This window comes from Panthera uncia, chromosome E1 (assembly GCF_023721935.1).
Source record: "Panthera uncia isolate 11264 chromosome E1, Puncia_PCG_1.0, whole genome shotgun sequence".
Lineage (NCBI taxonomy): Eukaryota > Metazoa > Chordata > Mammalia > Carnivora > Felidae > Panthera > Panthera uncia.
In genome coordinates, this window is record NC_064814.1 from 53,189,731 (window position 1) to 53,212,034 (window position 22,304).

Consider the following 22,304-nt stretch of genomic DNA (forward strand, 5'->3'; position numbering starts at 1 on the left):
GCTATCTTCTTGACATTGTCCCACTGCTCAGGCAGCTCCTGTGAAGACGACTGCAGTCCGGTCAGACCCACGCTCTGCACCCCCCCCCCCCATCGCCCGCAGGCCTGAAGCTGGACAGGTGCCCAGACGTCTTTATCAACGCTAGGATGTCACACTGTGATGTCACAGCACGGCGTGCCCGTCCCCTACAGTTCTGACCCACCTCCGTGGTCGCCTGTTTGCCTGGCTGTCATCTCCTTCTTACTCTGGCATATCCTTCCTGCCCTCAGCCTCTGACCCAGGAACCTGTGCCCTTTTTCTGTATTGCCTCAGAGTACTGCTTGACTGTTTTCTTTCAGGCCCCACATCCCCTTAAGGTCATCTTAACACTTCTCAGACTTGCTTTCCTTTCTCCGAATCAAAACTTTCAGTCATCCCTAAAAAAGAAGACACAAAACAAAACGAAACCACCAAAGCCCTTCACCCACACCAACTGTCCCATCTATCGCCGACATTGTGCCGTTTCGTATTTACGGAGTTTCCGGAAGGCACTAGAGAGTGCGCAGCCATTACACGGACGGCTCCAGATCGCGAGCCTTGGGTCCTCACCCAGCCCCGTTTCTCATTCACCTCGCCCCAACCTCACCCCACTCTGCGGTCCAGAAGCTTTCCCTCTGTTTCTTTTATTCAGGAAACAAACTGTGCACTGACCTCCAGCTGCTTAAACACCGTTTCTGGCAATTCTTGTTCATAGGTCTTTAGCAGCTCAATAGTGTGCTTCAAGGGCTCGAACATCTCATCAGTGCTGTTCTGCCGCTCTTTCAGAGCCATAAGGTGCCCCATAATCTCCACCAATCCTCTGAAATCTCCTTTTTCAACTTTCTTGAGCATGCCGCTCTCGGTATTTCTTATAAACACTTCCAGGTCGGCCAAGCTAAGCAAAGCAAACAGAACGTGAAGAAGCCTTCCCCTCCCACACCTCAAAAGGAAGGTTGATTTATTTCCCCGACAGGAACAGCCATCATTGCCAAACACTTTCCATGTGCCTAGCACTGTGCATACACTAGACCCTGACGGTGACAATGCGGTCCTCTTCGGAAGGGTCATGGTCGTGTTTTCACAGCCGTGAAAGACAGAGACCGGGACCTCCGCGCCGGAGGAGAGAGGACACGTTAGTGGGGCGACTGGTGAAATGGGAAGGCGGCCTGTACATCAGAAACTAGTTCTACACCAACATCAACTTTCTGGCTTTGATAACTACATTATGATTAGAGAAGATGGCATCATTTGAGAAAGCTCAGGGAAGGTACACGTGAGCTCTGTACGGTTTTGGCAACTTTTTTTTTTTTTTAAGTCTGACATTATTTCAAGGTGAAATTTAGGAAAAAAAATTTCAAAACACTGGGAAAAAAAATATCATGGCCTCGAAAGTCATACCACACTTGGGTTTGATTTGGACACTCACTAGATGTGTAACCACGGCCAAGTCATTTGCCATCTCTGGGCCTCAGTTTCCTCACCTATATGATTGGAAAAACTCACTGGTTATGGTGGGAGTTAAGTGAGATTCAGTCTTTATTTCAAAAATATTTATTGAGCATCTATTACATAGAATGAGATAGATCAATGTATCAAATATTTGAGCCCAACCATGGCTCCAGTTTCTGGGGACAGAATGATAAATGAGAGAGGGGCGCCTGGGTGGCTCAGTCGGTTAAGCAGCTGACTTCAGCTCAGGTCATGATCTCACGGTTCACGGGTTCGAGCCCTGCATGGGGCTCTATGCTGACAGCTCGGAGCCTGGAGCCTGCTTCGGATTCTGTGTCTTCCTCTCTCTGCCCCTCCTCCACTTGTGCTCGGTCTCTCAAAGGTGAATAAATGTTAAAAAAAAAATTAAAAAAAAAAAGAATGATACATAAGGGAAACGAAGGCTCTGACTTTATAAAGCGTACATTCTCATGGGAAAAATAGGAAACAAATCAATGAAATAAATTGTATAGTTTCACATGGCTTTGAGAACTATAAAGGGGACAGAGACTAAGGAGAGTCCAATTTTCTGTGGAGTGGTCAGTGAAGGCCTTTCTACAGCGGTGCTATTTGAGCAGAAATGGAAATTGTGTGAAGGAGTAAGCCACAGAAAGAAACGGGAGAAGAGCTTTTGAGTACAGGGAACAGCATGAGTCAAGGCACCGAGGCTGGATTCAGTCTGACATATCTGAAGGAAAGGAGAAAGGTCAGCAGGCAGAAACAGAAGAGGAATCGGGGAATCACGGAGGAGGGGTGAGGGAATCAACAGGGGTCAGACGCTGCAGGGCCTTGTTCGCCAGGGCGGGGAGTCCAGATTTCATCATAAGCATGAGAAATCTGAGTTGGAGAAGTATGTTTTCAAAAAAAATTTTTTTTTAATGTTTTATTTTTGAGACAAGGAGAGACAGAGCATGAGCAGGGGAGGGGCAGAGAGAGAGAGGGAGACACAGAATCCGAAGAAGGCTCCAGGCTCCAGGCTCCGAGCTGTCAGCACAGAGCCCAACGCAGAGCTCGAACCCACGAACCGTGATATCATTCATGACCTGAGCCGAAGTCGGACGCTCAACCAACTGAGCCACCCAGGCCCCGGAGAAGTAGATTTTCAAAAGATCTGTAGCTGGAGGAGAACAAGTTGTAGCCGGAGGTGGTGATGGTGGCATTGGATTTGGAGAGACAGGAATGGACGCCAGGAGGGCATTTTGGGGCTCTAATGGTTGTGACAGAAGATGATGATGATGTTGACTTTGGCCTGGAAGGTGGACTGGAGCGGTGGTCAGGTTCAAGGTAATTTCACACGGAGATGCCATCTCCACTGATGGATTGGAGGGGAGACACGAGGGGATGAGAGAAATCAGTAACAACTCCTGGAGATGGGGTCAATGGTGATGACATGTATAGATTTGGGGAAGAACTGGCGAAGACTGGGTTTTTTTCGGACGGAGAAGGTGGAGGAGGAGTAAGTCTTAAACGTATTGTGTGTGAGATGCCTCACAGACACTGGACACCTAGGGGGGATATCTGTGGGTCAGTTGCCTGGAAGTCTTGAGTTCCGGAGAAGCTGAGGCTGAAAATATAAATTGGGTAGTTATCGGCACACAGGTGCATTTACAGGGACGGGTTAGGTATCATCTGGAATAAGAATGTAGATAGAGTTCAGGATTGAGATTCCAGAAATGCTAACATCTTGATGCCTGGAAGAGGAGATGAGCCCAGCCAAAGAGACCAAGAGGGCACGGCCAGTGAGACCGAAGAAAAATAATAAAAGTGAGGTATCCCGAAAGCCACACGAAGAAGCTCTTTGGGAAAGACAGAATAATCAGCTATGCCAAACCCTGCTGATGGGTACGAGTCAGATGAAGGTGGTCGTCGCCACAGGATTCGGCCATATGGCCATCACTGGTGATCTTGACAAGAGTGGTTTCGGTGGAGCGGTCCAGGAAAGCCCTGACTGCCGAGTAAGCGGGAGAGGAAGTTGGAGACAACTGTACGATGCGTGCGATAATATGGATAAATAACCCCTCCGCCCAAACCATGAAAATGCGTCACTAAAGTGGCAAGAAATCAAGGAATCTCTGGAGGCTGAAGGTGTAGTGAAAGCAAGCACTAAGTAAGGCTCCCAGCGGTCTTTCCTGTGATGGTTTCTACTCAACACTGGAGACCTTGAGCTGCTATTCTGATTGCTTTGTGGGATGTGGGGACCTGGTGATTCAGCCTGGGGCCCCCACGAGGTGAGGAGGCTGGTAGGAAGCCACATGTGAAATCGCGACACCGTAAGGGCGTATGAGAAACGAAACACAGAAAGGGCAAGGATGGAAGTTTCCTGCTTTCTCCTGGGCACTAAGTACACCCCTGCAAGTTGAAGTATAAGTGGTCTGGGGTTGGAAGAGCCCCTCGAAGACTGGCAGAAACAGATACAGATCTTTCCTGGAGGAATGCAACCAGATTCCAATCCTCAAAGGATGCCCGCAAATAAAATCCCAAGGAACGTGACGCTTACAATCAAAAGTCATAAAATGCACAAGGAAAAGAGTCACCAAGAGTTGGAGCCAGCAGAAGCAGTGGGATCCAACCTGCAAAGACTTCAAATACTGGAAGTCCAACTATAAAATCGCAATCTTTAACATATTTAAAAACAATAAGAATTTCCCGTTGAAGTGTCTTGCTTAATTGTCTTTGACCCATGTAGCAGGAAAAAGTGCCTTCCTCGTAGTTTCTCAGACACCAATTCAAGACTCAGAAAAAATACCTTCATCCTTCTGAGCACAATGTATCAGTTAAGACGGAAATGCTCTCGAGGCGCCTACGTGGCTTGGTCGGAAGAGCGTGCGACTCTTGATCTCAGGGTTGGGAGTTCGAGCCCCATGTTGGGTGTAGAGATCACTTAAATAAACAAAACTTAAAAAAAGAGACAGAAATGTTCGCTGTCAGGAATCACCCTTCAGAAGCCTAAATAAGCACCTAGTCTCCATAGGTCACAGTTCCTGCCCCTGACCTCGTATTTTAAGTTCTAATATAGAACTGGCATTGCCTGAACTGGCAGGAAGAGAGGCGATTTCAGAGGCTCTCCAAATATATCCAGACTCTGTGATCGTGTATGGACCTTTGCCTTCTGAGAAGTGACAAAACTTACTGAAAATTATAGGCTGTGATGGCATTACTTGGTGAAGAGAAGCATAGACAAAGCCTTTAATATGTGTTTTAGCAATTCAAAAATGATCATACTGTGCTACGCCGACAGCCAATTCCAGGAGAAAGAAGCTAATAATTGTTGGTAGGTCTTTATGTTACCCTTAATCTATGGCACAGAGAAACAAAACAGTTTTAAACTGTCAAAGCAGAAGTTGTCTTAAGATCATCTTCTAATGAACGTACTCTAAAACTGAAAAAAATTGAGGGGCACCTGGGTGGCTCAGTCAGTTCAGCATCTGACTTCAGCTCAGGTCATGATCTCGCAGTTCGTGGGTTCCAGCCCTGCATCGGGCTCTGGGCTGACAGCTTGGAGCCTGAAGCCTGCTTCAGGCCTGATTCTGTCTCCCTTTCTCTCTGCTTCTCTCCCACTGACAATCTGTCTCTCTCTCAAAAATAAACATTTTTTAAAAATTTTTTAAAAAACTGAAAAAATTGAATGAAAGAGAACCCTTGATATTTGAGCAAAGAACAAGAAAATACAAAAATGAGTAAGCAAAATTTTATAAAAATGAAACAGAAGGTCTAAAACTGGAACGTATAATTAAAATTTAAAGCTCAATGAATGGATTCAACGGGAGATTTAAACAAAGCTGAGAGAATGAGACCACTGGGTGATAAAAGTGGAGACGTTATCCAAACTGCAGTGGAGACAGAAAGCTGTAAATTATGAAATTCATTAAAATACATGGACGATGGTGACAACAAAAAAAACCCTCACGTAAGTTTAGTAAGAGCTCAGAAGAAAGCAAGAGAGAGAGAATGAGCAAGAAGCAAGCTCTGAGATCTTGGCTGAGAATTTTCTTGAATCGCTGAAAGACAATGTAAGTTCGAGAAAACCCACCAAATTCCAGGTGGCCTAGCAAGAAATCTTCAAGGTCCTTCCTACTGATACCTTTACCAAAAAGGAAATGCAGATCTTAAAATTAGCCAATTAGCTGTAGAGCAAAGACTGACTTCTACCAAACCAAACCAAACAAACCAAACCAAAAAGCAAAAATCCCCCCAAAATGCAGATGGCTGAGTACTCAGAAGTAAAAATGGCGTCTGGAACACGGTGGAATGCTGTTTTCAATAAACTCACAGGAAAGAGCTTTTATCCTAGAAATCCCTTTTCTACAAAGCCATTTTTGCCCCCAAGTAAAAGCAGGAAATACATGCATTTTCAGGCAAAGGAAGAATGAGAATTTCACCGATAGACTCAATGACCATAACTCAGGAAAGTGGTCTGTAGTGTAGAAAGATGCAACGAGCAAAAGGTATTGGTAAATATGAAGGCAGATTTAAATAAACATTGAGTGTATGAAAATGAAGCAGAATTGTGGTGGTTAAATAAATAATAGAGTATAACTGAAATCGCTGGGAAGGAGAATATAATTTGATGAATCAATAGTCGAGATCAAACTATTCTAAAGACTTCCTATTGACTGTGAGGAGAGTACCAGTACTGACACATTTATTCCTTTTAAGGATGCTTATTAAAATAGCTATGGTAACCATAAGAACAGTAGACCTCGATCATATAACATCCAAATTAGCACAAGGAAAAAAAGACAATTTAAAAAAAAATGTAAAATTCAACCTCAAAGGAGGCAAGAAAAAAAAAAAGAATAGAAAGTATATAATAAAATGGTAGCAGAATAGATATTAATGAACAACCCCCCCCCAGCTAAAAGATATATATTAAGGTGAATAAAACATTCAGTTCTATGCCGATCATTAAAAAGTAATCTCTAATATAAAGGCACAGAAAGATTAAAAGTCAAAGGATACAATGAGCGACGCCAAGCTCATATCACACAGAGGAAATTGGTTTAGTTATAGTAATATAAGACAAAACAGGCTTTAATATGAGAAATATAGTTAGTAATAAAGACGATTTTAATGTGTGGCTGAAAGTTCCAATTTGCTGGAAAGATATAAAAAGTCAAGCTGTGTATGCTCATATAACACAACCTTAAAATATATGAAGCAAAAAGTGACAGAATTCCAAGGCGAAATTGACAATCTGCCATCAAAGTGGAATATAACTAAATAGAAGAGGCCACATCCAAGAAGGTAGGAAGGGCAGAGACATGGTCAGAACTACATGGACTTTCCAGACTGTCCACAGGAGGGAGGACACTGAGGGCACGGTGAAGGGAGAGAAACACACACTCCACCCCCCACCAGAGAGCCCACATGGAGACGATTAATCCTCATAACATTAGGCTTTGAAAACCAGAGGGCTTAAATTTTGTGAGTTCTTACAACTAGTGGAACTTGAAACCTGGACTTTTACAAAGTCAGTGGGCTTGGTTCTGGGAGGGCGGGGAGGCCAAGGGGAAACTGAGTACCTGCCCTTAAAGAGACAGCACAACAAAAAGCCCAAGGAGATGCAGCAGAGAAGCAGCACTTTGAAAGGTGCCTGGGGGATATAGGAGGCAGAGTTACTTACTAATGTTACAGCCTGTCCCAGAGACACAGAAATAGCTGGGGAACTCCTCCAGGAACCAAGAAACTGGCAGGTGCCAGTTCCTTCCCCCACCCCCCAGCATAAACACACAGCCACGTGTGGAACTTGCTACCCAACTTGCTTGCGCAGCTGCCCCGCCATTCTGTTCCCGCCATGTTGTGTTTCGCTACCATGCTCCCCAATACGCTCTCGGCCAGAGCCCACACAAGGCAATGCCACAGGCCTGGGAGTGTGCAAGCAGTCCGTATGGTGGCCAGCACCACCCCGAAGGGACTTCTTCCCTGGATGGGGAAAGATAGCCACCCACAGCAGTCGGCCTGTGGCCCTGGCAGTGGGCTGGAGACGGGCATCTGGTCTGACCGCAGGCCCCGCCCACCAACGAAAGATTCTCAGGGGACAACACAGGGAAGGTGCCGTGCAGTTTGGTGCTACTGCATCTCTGGCAAACGCCTGGTCTGACTCAAGTCAAGTCCAAGGCATCCTAAGACTGGCCCACTAACACAACAGGAACCAAACCCTGCCCAGAGTAAGCAAGGAGAATCACTGCAGATGACTGGACTGAAGGAAGAAGCGACTCAGCCACAACAGATGGGCACACACGTCACACATAGGACACATCCCTGAAGCACCAGGTTCTGGTGAACAGGGGACACTGCACTACCAGGAACTAGAGAACCTCTTCTTCATAAGAAGAGGGTCCTCCTTCTTCACTGCACTACTTTCAAGTGCAATAAACAGCTGTCTGTCCTAACACAGAGAAACAGACACAGAGTTAGATAAAATGAGGAGACAGAGGACTATGTCCCAAATGAAAGAACAGGACCAAACCACAGCAAGAGACCCAAGCAAAACTGACATAAGTAATATGTCTGATAGAGAATTTAAAGTAATAGTCATAAAGATACTCACCGGATTTGAGAAAAGAGCAGAGGATATCAGTGAGATCCTTAACAGTGCGACAAAAAGGAACTAATCAGAGATGAAGTACATGATAAATGAAATAAAAATGTGCTAAACAGAGTAAACAGCAGACAAGATGAGGTAGAAGAATAAATCAATGACCTGGAAGACAGAATAATGGAAAGTCTTCAAGTTGAGCAGGTGAGTGAAAAACAATTATGCAAAATAAGAATAGACTTAGAGACCTCAGTGATACCATCAAGCATAATTTCAGGTGCATTATAGTCATCCTAGAAGGAGAAGAGAAAGAAAAGGGTGACAGAACATTTATTTGTAGACATAATAGCTGAAATTTTCCCAAATCCGGAGAAGGAAACAGAAACCCGGATCCAGAAGGCACAGAGATCCTCCAACAAAATCAGTGCAAGGAGGCCCACACTAAGACATGTAGTAATTAAGATGGCAAAAAGTAGCACTAAAGAGAGAATTTTTAAAGCAAAAAAGAGCAGTTACATACAAGGGAAACCCCATAAGGCTATGAGCAGATTTTTCAGCAGAAACTTTGCAAGTCAGAAGGGAGTAGAATGATATATTCAAAGTGTTGAAAGGAAAAAACCTGCAGCCAAGAATGTTCTATCCAGCAAGGCAGTCACTCAGAATAGAAGGAGAAATAAAGAGCTTCTCAAACCAACAAAGTTTAAAGGAATTCATGACCACAAACCAGCCCTACAAGAAATGTTAAAGGGGACTCTGAGTGGAAAGGAAAGACCATAAGCAAGACTAAGGAAAGCAGGAAGCACAACACAGTAAAAGTAAGTATATCTGTAAAAATCAGTCCAGGGACTCACAAAATAAAAGGATTAAAATATGACACCATATACCTAAAACAAGGAGGGGAAAGGAGTGAAGATTGGGTTCAAAATTAAGCAACCATCAACTTACCATAGTCTGTTATATGCAGAAGATGTTACATAGAAGTCTAACGGTAACCACAAATCAAAAACCGGTAATAGATATGCAAAAAAAAAAATGAAGAGAAAGGACTTCATATATATCAGTAAAGATAAAGCCAACTTACAATGAGAGAAGAGAGCAAGAGAAGAAACAGAGAACTACAAAAACAACCATAAAACAAGTAACAAAATGGCAGTAAATACATACCTATCAATAATTGCTTTGAATGTCCACGGGCTAAATGCTCCAATCAAAAGACACAGGGTGACCGAAAAGAAAACAAGACCCACCTATATGCTGCCTACAGGAGACTCATTTCAGACCTAAAGACACCTAAAGACTGAAAGTGAGGGGAAGGAGAAACATTTATCATACACATGAATGTGGAAAGAAAGCCAGGTTAGCAATTACTGTATTAGACAAAATAGATATTAAAACAAAGATGATAACAAGAGACAAAGAAAGACACTATGTAATCACTGATGGGACAATCCAATGAGATGTAACAGTTGTAAATATTTATGCACCCAACATGGAGGCACCAAAATACTTAAAACAGTTAATGGCAAACAAAGGAAATAATTGATAGTAATACAATAATAGTAGAGACCTTTAACACCCCACTTATATCAATGGACAGACCATCCCAACAGAGTATGAATGAGGAAACAGTGGCTTTAAAGGACACATGGGACCAGATGCATTAAATAGATACATTCACAACATTCCATCCTAAAACAGCAGAATATGCATTCTTTTCAAGTGCACATGGAACATTCTTCAGGATAGAGCACATATTAGGCCACAAAACACATGTCAACAAATTCAAGGAGACTGAAGTTATTCCGTGCATCTTTTCTGACCACAATGCTATGAAACTAGAAATCAATCCTAAGAAAAAAATCTGGAAAGAACACAAATTCATGGAGATTAAAGGACATGCTACTAAACAATGAATGGGTCAACCAAGATATCAAAAAGGAAATCCAAAAATCCATGGAGACAAATGAAAATGAAAACAGAATGGTCCAAAATCTTTGGCACGCAGCAAAAGTGGTTCTAAGAGGGAAGTTTATAGTAATACAGGCCAAACTTAAGAAGCAAGAAAAATTTCAAATAAATAACCTTACACCTAAGGAGCTAGAATAAGAACCCACAAAACCCAAAAACAGTAGAAGGAAGGCAACAACAAAGATTAGAGAAGGAATAAATGAAATAACAACTAGAAAAGCCATAGAACACCTCAATGAAACCAGGAGCTGGTTCGTTGAAAAGATCAACACACTTGACAAACCTTTAGCCAGACTCACCAAAAGAGAGAGAGAGAGAGAGAGAGAGAGAGCAAGAGAGAGAGAGAGAGAGAGAGAGAGAGAGAGAGAAAGAGAGAAGAGAGAGAGAGAACTCAAACAAAATCAGATCAAACAGGAGAAATAATTGATATCACAGAAATACAAAAGATTATAGGAGATTATGAAAAATGATATACCAACAAATTGGACAACCTAGAAGAAATGCATAAATTCCTGGAAACATATAACCTCACAAAACTAAACAAGGAAGAAACAGAAAATTTAAACAAACCAATTACCGGCAATGAAATTGAATCAGTAATCAAAAAACTCCCAGAAAAACAAAAGTCCAGGACCAGATGGCTTCACAGGTGAATTCTACCAAATATTTAAAGAAGGATGAATACTTATTCTTCTCAAATTATTCCAAAAAAATAGAAGGAAAACTTCCAAATTCATTCTACAAGATCTGCATTACCTGATATCCAAACCAGAAAAGATACCACCCACACATCCACACCCACCCACACCCACACACACCCACACCCACGCTATAGGCCAATATGTATGATTAACACAGATGCAAAAATCCTCAACAAAATATTAGCAAACCAAATCCAGCAATACATTAAAAAAGTCATTTTCCACGATCGAGTGGATTCCCAGGATGCAACGGTGGTTCAATAATTGCAAATCAATCAACGTGACACATCACATTACGAGAAATAAGAACCATATGATCATTTCAAAAGAGGCAGAAAAAGCATTTAATAAAGTATGATGTCCATTCACGATCAAAACCCTCAACAAACCAGGCTTAGAGGGAATATACCTCAACATAATAAAGGCCATATATGAAAACCTCACAGCTAACATCATACTCTATGATGAAAACCCAAGAGCTTTCACCCCAAGATCAGGAACAAGACAAGGATGTCCACTCACCACTTTTATTCAACATAGTACTGGAAGTCCTAGCCACAGCAAATGAACAAGAAAAATAAATAAAAGGTATCCAGATTAGTAGGAAGTAGTGAAACTTTCACTTCAGATGACATGACACTATATATGGGAAATCCCAAAGATGCCACCAGAAAACTACTAGAATTGATAAATGAATTCAATAAGGTCACAGGACACAAGATCAACATACACGAACCCATTGCATTTCTATACATCAATAGTGAAGCAACAGAAAGAGAAATTAAGAAAACAATCCCATTTACAATTGTACCAAAAATAATAAAATACCTAGGAATAAACTTAATCAAGGAGGTGAAAGATCTGTGTCCTATAAACTATAAAATACGGATGAAAGAAACTGAAGATGACATGGACAAATGGAAAGGTATCACATGGTCATGAACTGGAAGAACAAATATTGTTAAAATGCCCATACTACCCTGGGGTGCCTGGGTGGCTCAGTCAGTGAAGCCACCGACTTCGGCTCAGGTCACAATCTCACGGATTGTGGGTTTGAGCCCCGCATTGGGCTCTGTGCTGATGGCTCGGAGCCTGGAGCCTGCTTCGGATTCTGTGTCTCCCTCTCTCTCTGCCCCTCCCCTGCTCATTCTGTTTCTGTCTCTCAAAAATAAATAAATGTTGAAAAAAAATTTTTTAATAAAAAATAAAATGCCCATACCACCCAAAGCAATCTACAGACTTAATGCAATCCCTACCAAAATACTACAGCATTTTTCACAGAACTACAACAAATAATCTTAAAATTTGTAAGGAACCCCAAAAGAATCCAAACAGCCAAAACGATCTTTAAAAAGAAAAACAAGGAAACCAATTTGACAATAAATTTCATATATTAAAAAAAATAAAAAAAAATAAAAAAAGAAAAAGAAAAACAAAGCTGGAGGCATCACAATTCTGGATTTCAAGTTATACTACAAAGCTCCAGTAATCAAAACAGTATGGTACTGGCACAAAAACAGACACATAGATCAACGGAACAGGGTAGAAAGCCCAGAAACAAACCCACGATTATATGGTCAATCAATGTTCAACAAAAGAGGCAAGAATACGCAGCGAGAAAAAAGTCTCTTCAACAAATGGTGCTGGGAAACCTGGACAGCTACATGCAAAAGAATGAAACTGGACCACTTTCTTACACCATACACAAAAATAAACTCAAAATAGATTCAACACTAAACGTGAGACCTGAAATCATAAAAATCCTAGAAGAGAACACAGGCAGTGATTTTTCTGACAGTGGCCTAATCACATCTTTCTAGATAAGTCTCCTGAGGCAAAGGAAACAAAAGCAAAAATAAACTATTGGACTACATCAAAACACAAACAAAGCTTCTGCATAGCATAGGAAACAATCAATGAAACTAAAAGACAATATACTGAATGGGAAAAGATATTTGCAAAGAACATATCCAATAGAGGGTTAGTATCCAAACTATATGAATTTGTACAATTCAACACCCAAAAAAACAATAATCCAAGTAAAAATGGGCAGATGCCATGAACAGATCTCCAAAGACGACCTACAGATGGCCAACAGACACATGAAAAGATGCTCAACATCACTCATCATCAGGGAAATGCAAATCAAAACCACAATGACGTATCACCTCATAACAGTCAGAAAGGCTAAAGTCAACAACACAGGATACAACAGGTGTTGGTGAGAATATGGGGAAAGGGGAACCTTCTTGCACTGTTGGTGGGAATGCAAATTGGTGCAGCCACTCTGGAAAACGGTATGGAGGTTCCTGAAAAAGGTAAAAATAGGGGCACCTGGGTGGCTCAGTTGGTTAAGCATCCGAGTCTTTATTTTGGCCCAGGTCATAATCTCACGGTCATGAGATCAAGCCCCCACGATGGGCTCCTTGCTCAGCATGGAGCCTGCTTCAGATTCTGTCTCTCCCTCTTCTTCTGTCTCTCCCCTGCTTGCACGCTCTCTTTCTTTCAAAACTAAATTAACATTTTTTTAAAAAAAGTTAAAAATAGGGGCGTTTGGGTGGCTCAGTCAGTTAAACATCTGACTTTGGCTCAGGTCATGATCTCACAGTTCATGAGTTTCAGCCCCATGTCAGGCTCTGTGCTGACGGCTCAGAGCCTGGAGCCTGCTTCGGATTCCGTGTCTCCCTCTCTCTCTGCCCCTCCCCTGCTCACACTCTGTCTCTGTCTCTCTCTCAAAAATAAACAAACACTTAAAAAATTTTTTTAAGTTAAAAAGAGAACTGCCCTATGATCCAGTAATCACACTACTGGGTATTTACCCCCCAAATACAAAATACTAATTAGAAAGGATATATGCAGCTGTATGTTTACAGCAGCACTATTTATAAGAGCCAAACTATGGAAGCAGCCCAAGTGTCCATCAACTGATGAATGGATAAAGAAGAGGTGAGATAGATACACACACACACACACACACTGGAATGTTATTCAGCTATGAAAAGAATGAAATCTTGCCATTTGCAACAACACAGAGGAAGCTAGAGAGTATAAGGCTAAGCGAAACAGGTCAGAGAATGACAAATACCATATAACTTTGCTTGTATGTGAAATTTAAGAAACGAAACAAACTAAAGGAAAAGGAGACAAACCACAAAGCAGACTCTTAACTGTAGAGAACAGACTGATGGTCACCAGAGTGGAGGTGGGAGGGGTGATGGGTGAAACGAGTGATGGGGACTAAGCGTGCATTTACCATGATCAGCCCTGAGTACTATACGAAGTGTTGAATCACTATATTGGACATCTGAATCTAATATCATACTGTGTATGGACCATCCTGGGGTTAAAATGAAAAACTTAAAAAAACTATATACCTGGAAGAACCCTATGTGTGAAAATATTAAATATATATATAAACACATCATAACGGGTATTAAAAATACTTAGAACTAGGGGCGCCTGGGTGGCTCAGTCGGTTAAGCGTCCGACTTCGGCTCAGGTCATGATCTCACGGCTTGTGAGTTCGAGCCCCGTGTCGGGCTCTGTGCTGACAGCTCAGAGCCTGGAGCCTCTTCAGATTCTGTGTCTTTCTCTCTCTCTCTGCCCCACCCCACTCACACTCTGTTCTCTGTCTCTCAAAAATAAACATTAAAAAAAAGTTTTTAAAGACTTAGAACTAAATTATAATGAAAATATTACATACGAAGACCTGTGAGATGTAGATAAAATTGTACCAAGAAGGGAATTTGTAAATTAATTATATCATTTAATATTTATATTAATTACATTTAAATATTTTACATTGCTTTAAATATTACATTAACAAAGACAGCTCAAAGTGAATAAGCCAAGCATCAATCTTAACTTAGCCTAGGAGAAAAAATAAATCCAAGGAAATAGAAGGACATAATAAACATAAAAGAATAAGTCACTGAAATAGAAATTAAATTGTGATAGAGAGGATCAGGAGTTTATAAGATACTTCTTTGTAAATCTCTGGCAAGATTAATCAAAGTATTCAGAAAGCACAAATGGAAATGAATAGAAATGACAAGGGGGACATAATCATAGATTCTGCAGAGAGTAAACAGACAAGAGAAGATTATGAATTTTAGGACAATAATTTAAAGAATTTACATGAAGCAGATACGTACCCAGACAACTATGACTTACTAAGGAATGGAAAACTTTAACATCCCTCTTACCACTAGAAAAATCATAGGTACAAAACTCGTCACAAAGAAAACACTGAGCCCAGATGTTCAAGGGAGATTTAAATCAAATCTTCAAGGATCAGAGAATTCCAATCTTATACTAACTCTTCCAGAGGATGAACAGGAAGGATTACTTCCTAAGTCATTTTATGAAACTAGCCAAACCACAGAGCATGGTCAGCAAAAACGTGAGAAAGGAAAACTGAAGGCCAATGTCAATCACAGAGACACATCAACAATAACCAATATGTGTTCAAACAAAATTAAGCAGTGGATATATTGGAAAAGATAATACCCTGTGTTGGGCTTTTCTCAGTAATACTAGGCTGGCTTAACATTAGCAACTAATATATTCACCGCTTTAACATTTCAATGGAAAGAGATAAATCATCTTTAACAGGGTTAGAAAAAGCAGTTCACAAAATGTTACAGCCATTATGTCAAATCCCCTTAACCAATTAGGAATAGAATGGAATTTCTTTAGGGGTTTCTCTGGCTCAGCTGTAAGAGCATGTGACTCTCGATCTCGGGGTTGTGAGTTCGAGTCCCACACTGGGTATAGAGATTACTAAAAAAATTATTAAATAAACTTAAAAAAAAAAAAGAAGGGAACTTCTTTAACTGCTTAAATAGAATCCACAAAAACTCACAGCAAATATTATGTTTAGTGGTGAAATGTTATAGTATCGCCTTTAAGATCGGACAAGATGAGGTGCCTGGGTGGCTTAGTCAGTCGGGTGTCTGACTTCGGCTCAGGTCATGATCTCGCGGTTTGTGGGTTCAAGCCCTGCGTCGGGATCTGTGCTGACAGCTCAGAGCCTGGAGCCTGCTTTGGATTCTGTGTCTCCCTCTCTCTCTGCCCCTCCCCTGCTCACACTGTCTCTCAAAAATAACATTAAAAAAATTTTTTTTTTAAAAAGATCAGACAAGATAAGGGTACCTGTCATTACCACCTTATTCAACATCAAACTGCGAGTCCTAGCCAGTGCGGCAAGAAAAAAAGAGCAATAAAATGCATTAGAAAAAAAAAAACACAGAGAAGGAAGAAATAAAACTATTATAAATTTGTAGATGATGACCATGTACATAGCAAATCCAAAGGAGAGCACAGATAAATTTTTGCAATTAATAAGTTAATTCAGCAGAGATGCTTGATATAACATCAATAAATAGAAATCAATTCCATTTCCACAGAACATATAATTTTAAAATATCGTTTATGCCAGGAGTCCAAAATTAAAATACCTAGGAATAAATCTTAAAGACACGAGAATTACCTTAAAGGTAATGATTACAAAATTTCGTCGAGAGACATTTAAGGCATAGGTTAACGGAAAGATGACACATTCTTGAGCAGGGACACTCAGCGTGTATGGATGACTACTGTCCTCAAATTGACCTATCGTCACTGCAAACAGAATCAAAATCCCAACAGGTTTTTTTTTAGTTCTACAAACAGAATTTTACATTTATGTAGAACAGTAAGGGCCAAGAATTGTGGAGAATTCTTAATGAAAATGGACAAGGCGGGGACTTGCCCGGCAAGATACCAAGATTTATGACAAAACCATGGGAATTTGGATCTTGTCATATAATGCGCAGCGGCAGATAAGGGGCTACTTAATGTGAAAGATGAAACTACAAAGCTTTTATGGAGAGGGTATGGGAGAGCACCATTAGGATCTCAGGGCGAAAAAGGATTTGTTTAACGAGACCAACGGCAACAGAGGGGAAAAGATGAACGAACACGTGTGGCTACGTTACAATGAACTGTTCATGGAAACATACCATAAATGCAGTGGAAAGACAGGTCACAAAATGGGAGACTGGGTTTGCAATACATACAACTCGTACAGGATTAGAGAGAGTATATACCAAAGAGCGAAAGGAAAATCTTGTAAATATCATAAAGGCAAAAATAAAGTCCGACCAAAAGTGGGCAAGGGGCACCTGGGTGGCCCAGTCAGTGAAGCGTCCGGCTCTTGACTTCCGTTCGGGCCGTGATCTTATGGTTCATGAGTTCGAGCCCCACACCAGGCTCTGCGCTGACGGCATGGAGCCTGCTTAGGATTCTCTGTCTCCCTCTTTCTCTGCCCCTTCCCTATTCCCTCCCTCTCTCTCTCTCTCTCTCTCTCTCTCTCTCAAAATAAATAAATAAACTTAAGAAAAAAACGGGTAAGCGCTCTGTATGGGCACAGAAGGAGAAACCCACAAACTCACCAAAAAAAAAAAAAAAAAACCAACATAAAAAGATGAGCCACTTTATTCAGAAGCAGGGCAATGCAAAATATTTACCACAGTAAGATACGACGAGGCACCTCAGAGGAATCGGGTCATCGTCTCCTTTCGGGCTTAAGGAAATAGTGGTCAAAGGACAAGAACTCCGCGTGTTTATCCTGTCACACCAACTACCAAACCCTGCAAAGTCGCACCTGGCGGAAAGGCGCCCGGCAGGTGCTTTCACTGCATCCTGTATCAACCACGTACTCTGAGGCACTAAGTGACTTGCCTCTGAGCCTGCCTTCCACACGCAAACCAATCCACCCGGAGCCCACGCCTCCAACCACCTCCTCTATCTGGTTCTCACACTCCAGACCTCTATCCACCTGCTCTAACCACCCCAGGGCCAGGGACCGAAAACCTAGACACCGTCAGTCCCTCTGGCCGCAGAGCCTGCACAACTCATTCAAGAGAGCCAACTGTCCACCCGCTGGCCCTGTCTCGACAGCTCTGTTCCAGGGAAACCACAATAAAGGCTCTTGCCCACGTCTTCCCATTGTTCCCTCTGCCTGACGGACCCCGGTGCCTCCCCCTTGCAGCCCTGCACGGGAGGCATGGTGCGTCCTGTCCTGAGAATCCAGTTGTAGAACCAACTCTCTTCTCGGGGGAAGTCATTGCCTACGGGGTCTCTCGGGTGGCCCCACCGCACGTGAATGATAATAAGGCCTGTGTTTTGAGACACGCCTCCATGTCCTTGGATCCCCAGACCTACCAATGGAGAGGGACCGCGGAGCAGAGACATTCAGAGACATCTCCGTGAATGTGGACAACTGGCCTCTTCTTAAAAGCACCAGGCAAACCCACTTCCAACATCCCACCATGATCTCCTGGAGTTTTCTAGAGCGGAGGACCCTCACCCCGGTAGGGTCTCTTGGAATTTATTTGCAAACAGACACGTCCTCCGTGGGGTCATTTCCTTTCTGCTCACGGTGCTAGATCACCGGGCGGGGCGGGGGGAGCATTGAGCGAGACCACCCCCAGAATCAAGGGAGGGGGCGGGTCGGCTCCCCTGTAGGCGCAGCTGATACACCACAGGCTGATGGCTGCACAGAGGGACCGTGACTGCCCTGAAGGACTCAGGGTGGAGGGTGCTAGTTGAGGTTCTGACTGTGGCAGATCTGTGGGGAGCAGACCAAGGTGAAGTGACCAGGAGACTGAGCACAGACCTGTTCACCCGGAGGCCGATGCTCTGGGTGGCAGAGCCTGGTGCTGGGTAGTCAAGGTGCCCCGGGGAACAATGTCAGGTCCTATCTGTCCCGTGCCTAGAATGGCACACACATGGGCATCGGGGGTGTGGGGATTTAGTGACTTCTACGTTGCAAAGTGGGGTGATCCGAGACAAGGAGGGAGTGGTAGAAATAAAATCTAAGAGGCCCATTAGATGCCCTCCGTTTCCCAGTCTTGAAGAGATTTCACAGGGCTGCAAAGGGAGCCTGGATCTGCCATCATCACGTGGAATGTGGTTTACCACTCACCGAGTGCCTTTCACGCACTGGGCCCCGGATGGAAAATAAAACCAAAAGAGGCCACGCCTGGTGAACCAAGGAAAGCGCAGGACTAACGTTACCACCAGTGTCCGAGGGCCTGGAACCTCAATGAGCCGTTTCAATTTTTCACTGAGCCAATGAACCCACTGGGAAAAACGATGAAGATGAAAAAACATGGCGGCCCCAATGGCTCGGGATGCCGGAAGAAAGCTAGAACGACGGTCTTACCTGTTAGTGACGTGGTCAACGAGATGCTGCTTGAACATGAGGCTCCACCTCTTAATGAGGTTCAGCAGAGATGCTTTAAGGGGTCGCACGTCGATTTTCATCCAGCCGTCAAACACCTTGACGGGCTCCAGCCCACACACTTCTTCGTGGAGCTTTTCGTAGGAGTCGATCTGTGCCTTGAACTGATGGAGGAGAGGGGGGTTCTCTGGAAGGCCATCATCTATGTGGGCTTCCATTTCCTCGGGTGTGAGGACACGTCCATACAACAGAAACTGACTCAGAACCTCCTTCCGGTCCTCCACGTAGAGGTAGGAGTATTGGCTGAAAGTGTTCCGATAGCCACTGCAGAGGGCCATCATGCTCTGAACCCTGTCCAGGAGCGTGCTCCTCAAGCTGGCCAAGTGGGCCACGCCCTCCATGTCAACCTGGGGTGGGGGGCAAGACCACAGCAGGCGGGTTACACCAACACTTTGCACGAGGTTGTGGGGGAAGGCAGGATGGTTGCGGATTTGGTACCTGGTAGTGGAGAGAGCCGTCCTGTGGGGAAAGCCGTGGCACCAAAGACGATATTCCAAAAATGTTGGCCACCAGACCCTCGACGGTGTCGTAGAAGCCACCCTTCACTCCAGACTCCAGGGATGGAGAGAAAACTAATTCTGGTATCACTAAGCACAGCTGTGCCTCAAATATCGGGGTGACTCCAGCTTTACTTTCTGAAACACAAGGAAAACACACACACACAAAACAAAGAAGGATGTCAAGACGGGCAAAGCGCCATACCCGTTCTCAAAGCACTCGGAACATTTTTTCCCTTAACACAAGCTGTTTGGGTATAGGAAAAATGGAAATGTAAAATTTGCTAACCCCCCGGAAAAGGTGAGCGGGGACGGTCTTGCAGTGTTTACCGACAGGGGAGCCACTGACATTTCGAATAGGCCAATTCTTGCACAGGGCCGTCCTGGGCATTGTAGGACATTTACCCTCCCGTCCTCGGAGAGCACGTCCCAGTGACTGATCAACCCAAGCCAGTCCCCTTCCACGTTCCCAGGTGCCTGGGTCGGGGGAGCGAGGCGGGGGCGGTGGAGAACAGGTTGATTTTGCACAGCTCATTTCTAGGAAGTGGCTGACTTCTTCCTCGGCACCAGCCACGCGACCGCATCGGTTGTCACTAGGTGAACCGAGGCGTTCTTATCAATGGTCGCGTAAGCAAATAAATGAAAGACAACTCACAACCCTGGCCGTTCATCCTGTTCCATGAAAACAGAACTGACTTTAATTCTGTAGTCCTACGGTGATAAAAAATTTAAAAACAGTATACATAATTAATGGATCCCTGATTACTTGCTAGACTAACTTGCCCTGCTAAATTTAAATCAAAATATAACACAGAGCAAGATGTTCCAAGTACGAGATTAGCGCTTCAACTTTTATTAATAACCACTTATATTCCCAGGTCGTCTTAACTGGAAATATTCGGGAGACTGTTCTGCACAGCATGCTGCGGGTGGTGGAGACTCATCGGAATCCTCATCCCCTTCCTCCCTAGAAGCAGAGGTCAGGGTGGGCACGATTCCCTCCCCAGTGGGATGTGGGGAAAAGTGAGGGCTGCCGCCTCTGGGCTGCAGCCCTTGAGACAGCAGGGGAGTCATCGCTGTGCTCGCTCTTTTCTCCGCTCATGGACTAGAGCCTGGATGTGGCAGCGACCCAGCTCCATCACAGAAATGAAGACAAGGCAGGAACACGAACGTGGGGGAACCACAGCATGGCAGGAACTCACCCGCTAACCTGAACGCTCACCTGAGTCTAGAACTTGGGGGATAGACATTTTTGTCCTTTAAGCCACGTTATTGATGGAGTTTTCGTTACCATAGCTTAGCCACTCACCCCAACTAAAGTAACTGGGGGATCCTCAAAGATAAGTAGGACTAGGGCCTTGCTTTGAAAACTGTAGGGACAATAGGGGTGCCTGGGTGGCTCAGTCGGTTGAGTGTCCGACTTCGGCTCAAGTCATGATCTCACACAGTTCGTGAGTTTGAGCCCTGTGTCGGGCTCTGTGCTGACAGCTCAGAGCCTGGAGCCTGTGTCAGAATCTGTGTCTCCCTCTCTCTCTGCCCCTCCTCCACTTGTGCGCTCTCTCTCTCTCTGTCTCTCTCTCAAAAGTAAATAAACATTAAAAAAAATTGCAGGGATGATAAATTTGCATGACTGGATTCAGGAGGGTCCCATCAAATGCAAATTTAACTTAAGGGAATACACGGTAATCATGCCATCATGGAATCATTTTTAAAAACACCTATAGGGGCGCCTGGGTGGCGCAGTCGGTTAAGCGTCTGACTTCAGCCAGGTCACGATCTCGCAGTCCGTGAGTTCGAGCCCCGCGTCAGGCTCTGGGCTGATGGCTCGGAGCCTGGAGCCTGTTTCCGATTCTGTGTCTCCCTCTCTCTCTGCCCCTCCCCCGTTCATGCTCTGTCTCTCTCTGTCCCAAAAATAAAAAAATAAAATAAAATAAAAAACGTTGAAAAAAAAATTTAAAAAAATAAAAATAAAAACACCTATAACATCACACTTTGCATTACGTACTCAGGACATATTCTGCATTACTCTCTGTATGAGATACTGAAAACTTCACAGACCAGGTTGCGTAGGGTTTACAGGAGGTAGAAGACTCACGAGACTGTTTTGACCATGAGATTTCTGTCCCAGGCGCTCTCATGAGAACCGAATCCCTACATGAGACGGAATGACAACATCGTGACCATAAAAACCAGATTGTCGGGGCGCCTGGGTGGCTCAGTCGGTTAAGCGTCCGACTTCGGCTCAGGTCACGATCTCGCGGTATGTGGGTTCGAGCCCCACGTCGGGCTCTGTGCTGACAGCTCGGAGCCTGGAGCCTGTTTCAGATTCTGTGTCTCCCTCTCTCTCTGACCCTCCCCCGTTCATGCTCTGTCTCTCTCTGTCTCAAAAATAAAAATAAACATTAAAAAAAAAAAACCAGATTGTCTCAGTACAGGTCAGTCACTTTGGGACTCAGGAGGGGGAAGAGCATTTCTCGGTAGGGTGGGTAGCATCTAACCTGGGCAGGGTTTGCATTCTGAGAGGCGACAGGGAGTCCAGCCCAAGCCCTGGGAACGGTCCTGGTCTCACCAAGCACAAAAAGGTGGAAATGATAAAGGAAGCAGGGGAGACAGCCCAGGTCGGGAGAGCTAGACGGGCACCGGTCAAGTGTGGAGTCACTATGTTTAGGGACCATTTCTTATGCAGTGCCTACGGCAAGGGTGTTGGGGCATCTTCCCGGACCTTCTAGAGGACATGTGGTTGGTTCTCTATGGTGAGCACTGTCAGCGCTGCTCCCCAGAAGCCAGTTCTCTGGTCTCAGTGCCTG

The 22,304-nt window shown here is 43.9% G+C and overlaps 1 protein-coding gene across 1 annotated transcript; it reads right to left on the reverse strand.

Moving 5' to 3' along the window:
* Positions 1-1,088: 1,088 nt before the first annotated feature.
* On the reverse strand, positions 1,089-19,888 carry LOC125926166 (dynein axonemal heavy chain 9-like). Its single transcript, XM_049635357.1, has 4 exons — positions 19,828-19,888; positions 19,439-19,635; positions 18,923-19,347; positions 1,089-1,840 (listed from the first exon to the last, which is right to left on the reverse strand). The coding sequence occupies exons 1-4, from the start codon at positions 19,886-19,888 to the stop codon at positions 1,726-1,728; spliced, it is 798 nt and encodes a 265-aa protein (XP_049491314.1). The 3' UTR covers positions 1,089-1,725.
* Positions 19,889-22,304: the final 2,416 nt, after the last annotated feature.

Bases quoted from the DNA above. Each gene is read 5' to 3' on its own strand.
- LOC125926166 (XM_049635357.1), bottom strand. From the start codon at position 19,888: ATGCCCAGGACGGCCCTGTGCAAGAATTGGCCTATTCGAAATGTCAGT. The intron at 19,636-19,827 runs GTAAACACTGCA...CTTGTGTTTCAG, and splicing joins TGTCAGTGGCTCCCCTGTCG to AAAGTAAAGCTGGAGTCACC. The intron at 19,348-19,438 runs GTACCAAATCCG...CCCCCACCCCAG, and splicing joins ACGGCTCTCTCCACTACCAG to GTTGACATGGAGGGCGTGGC.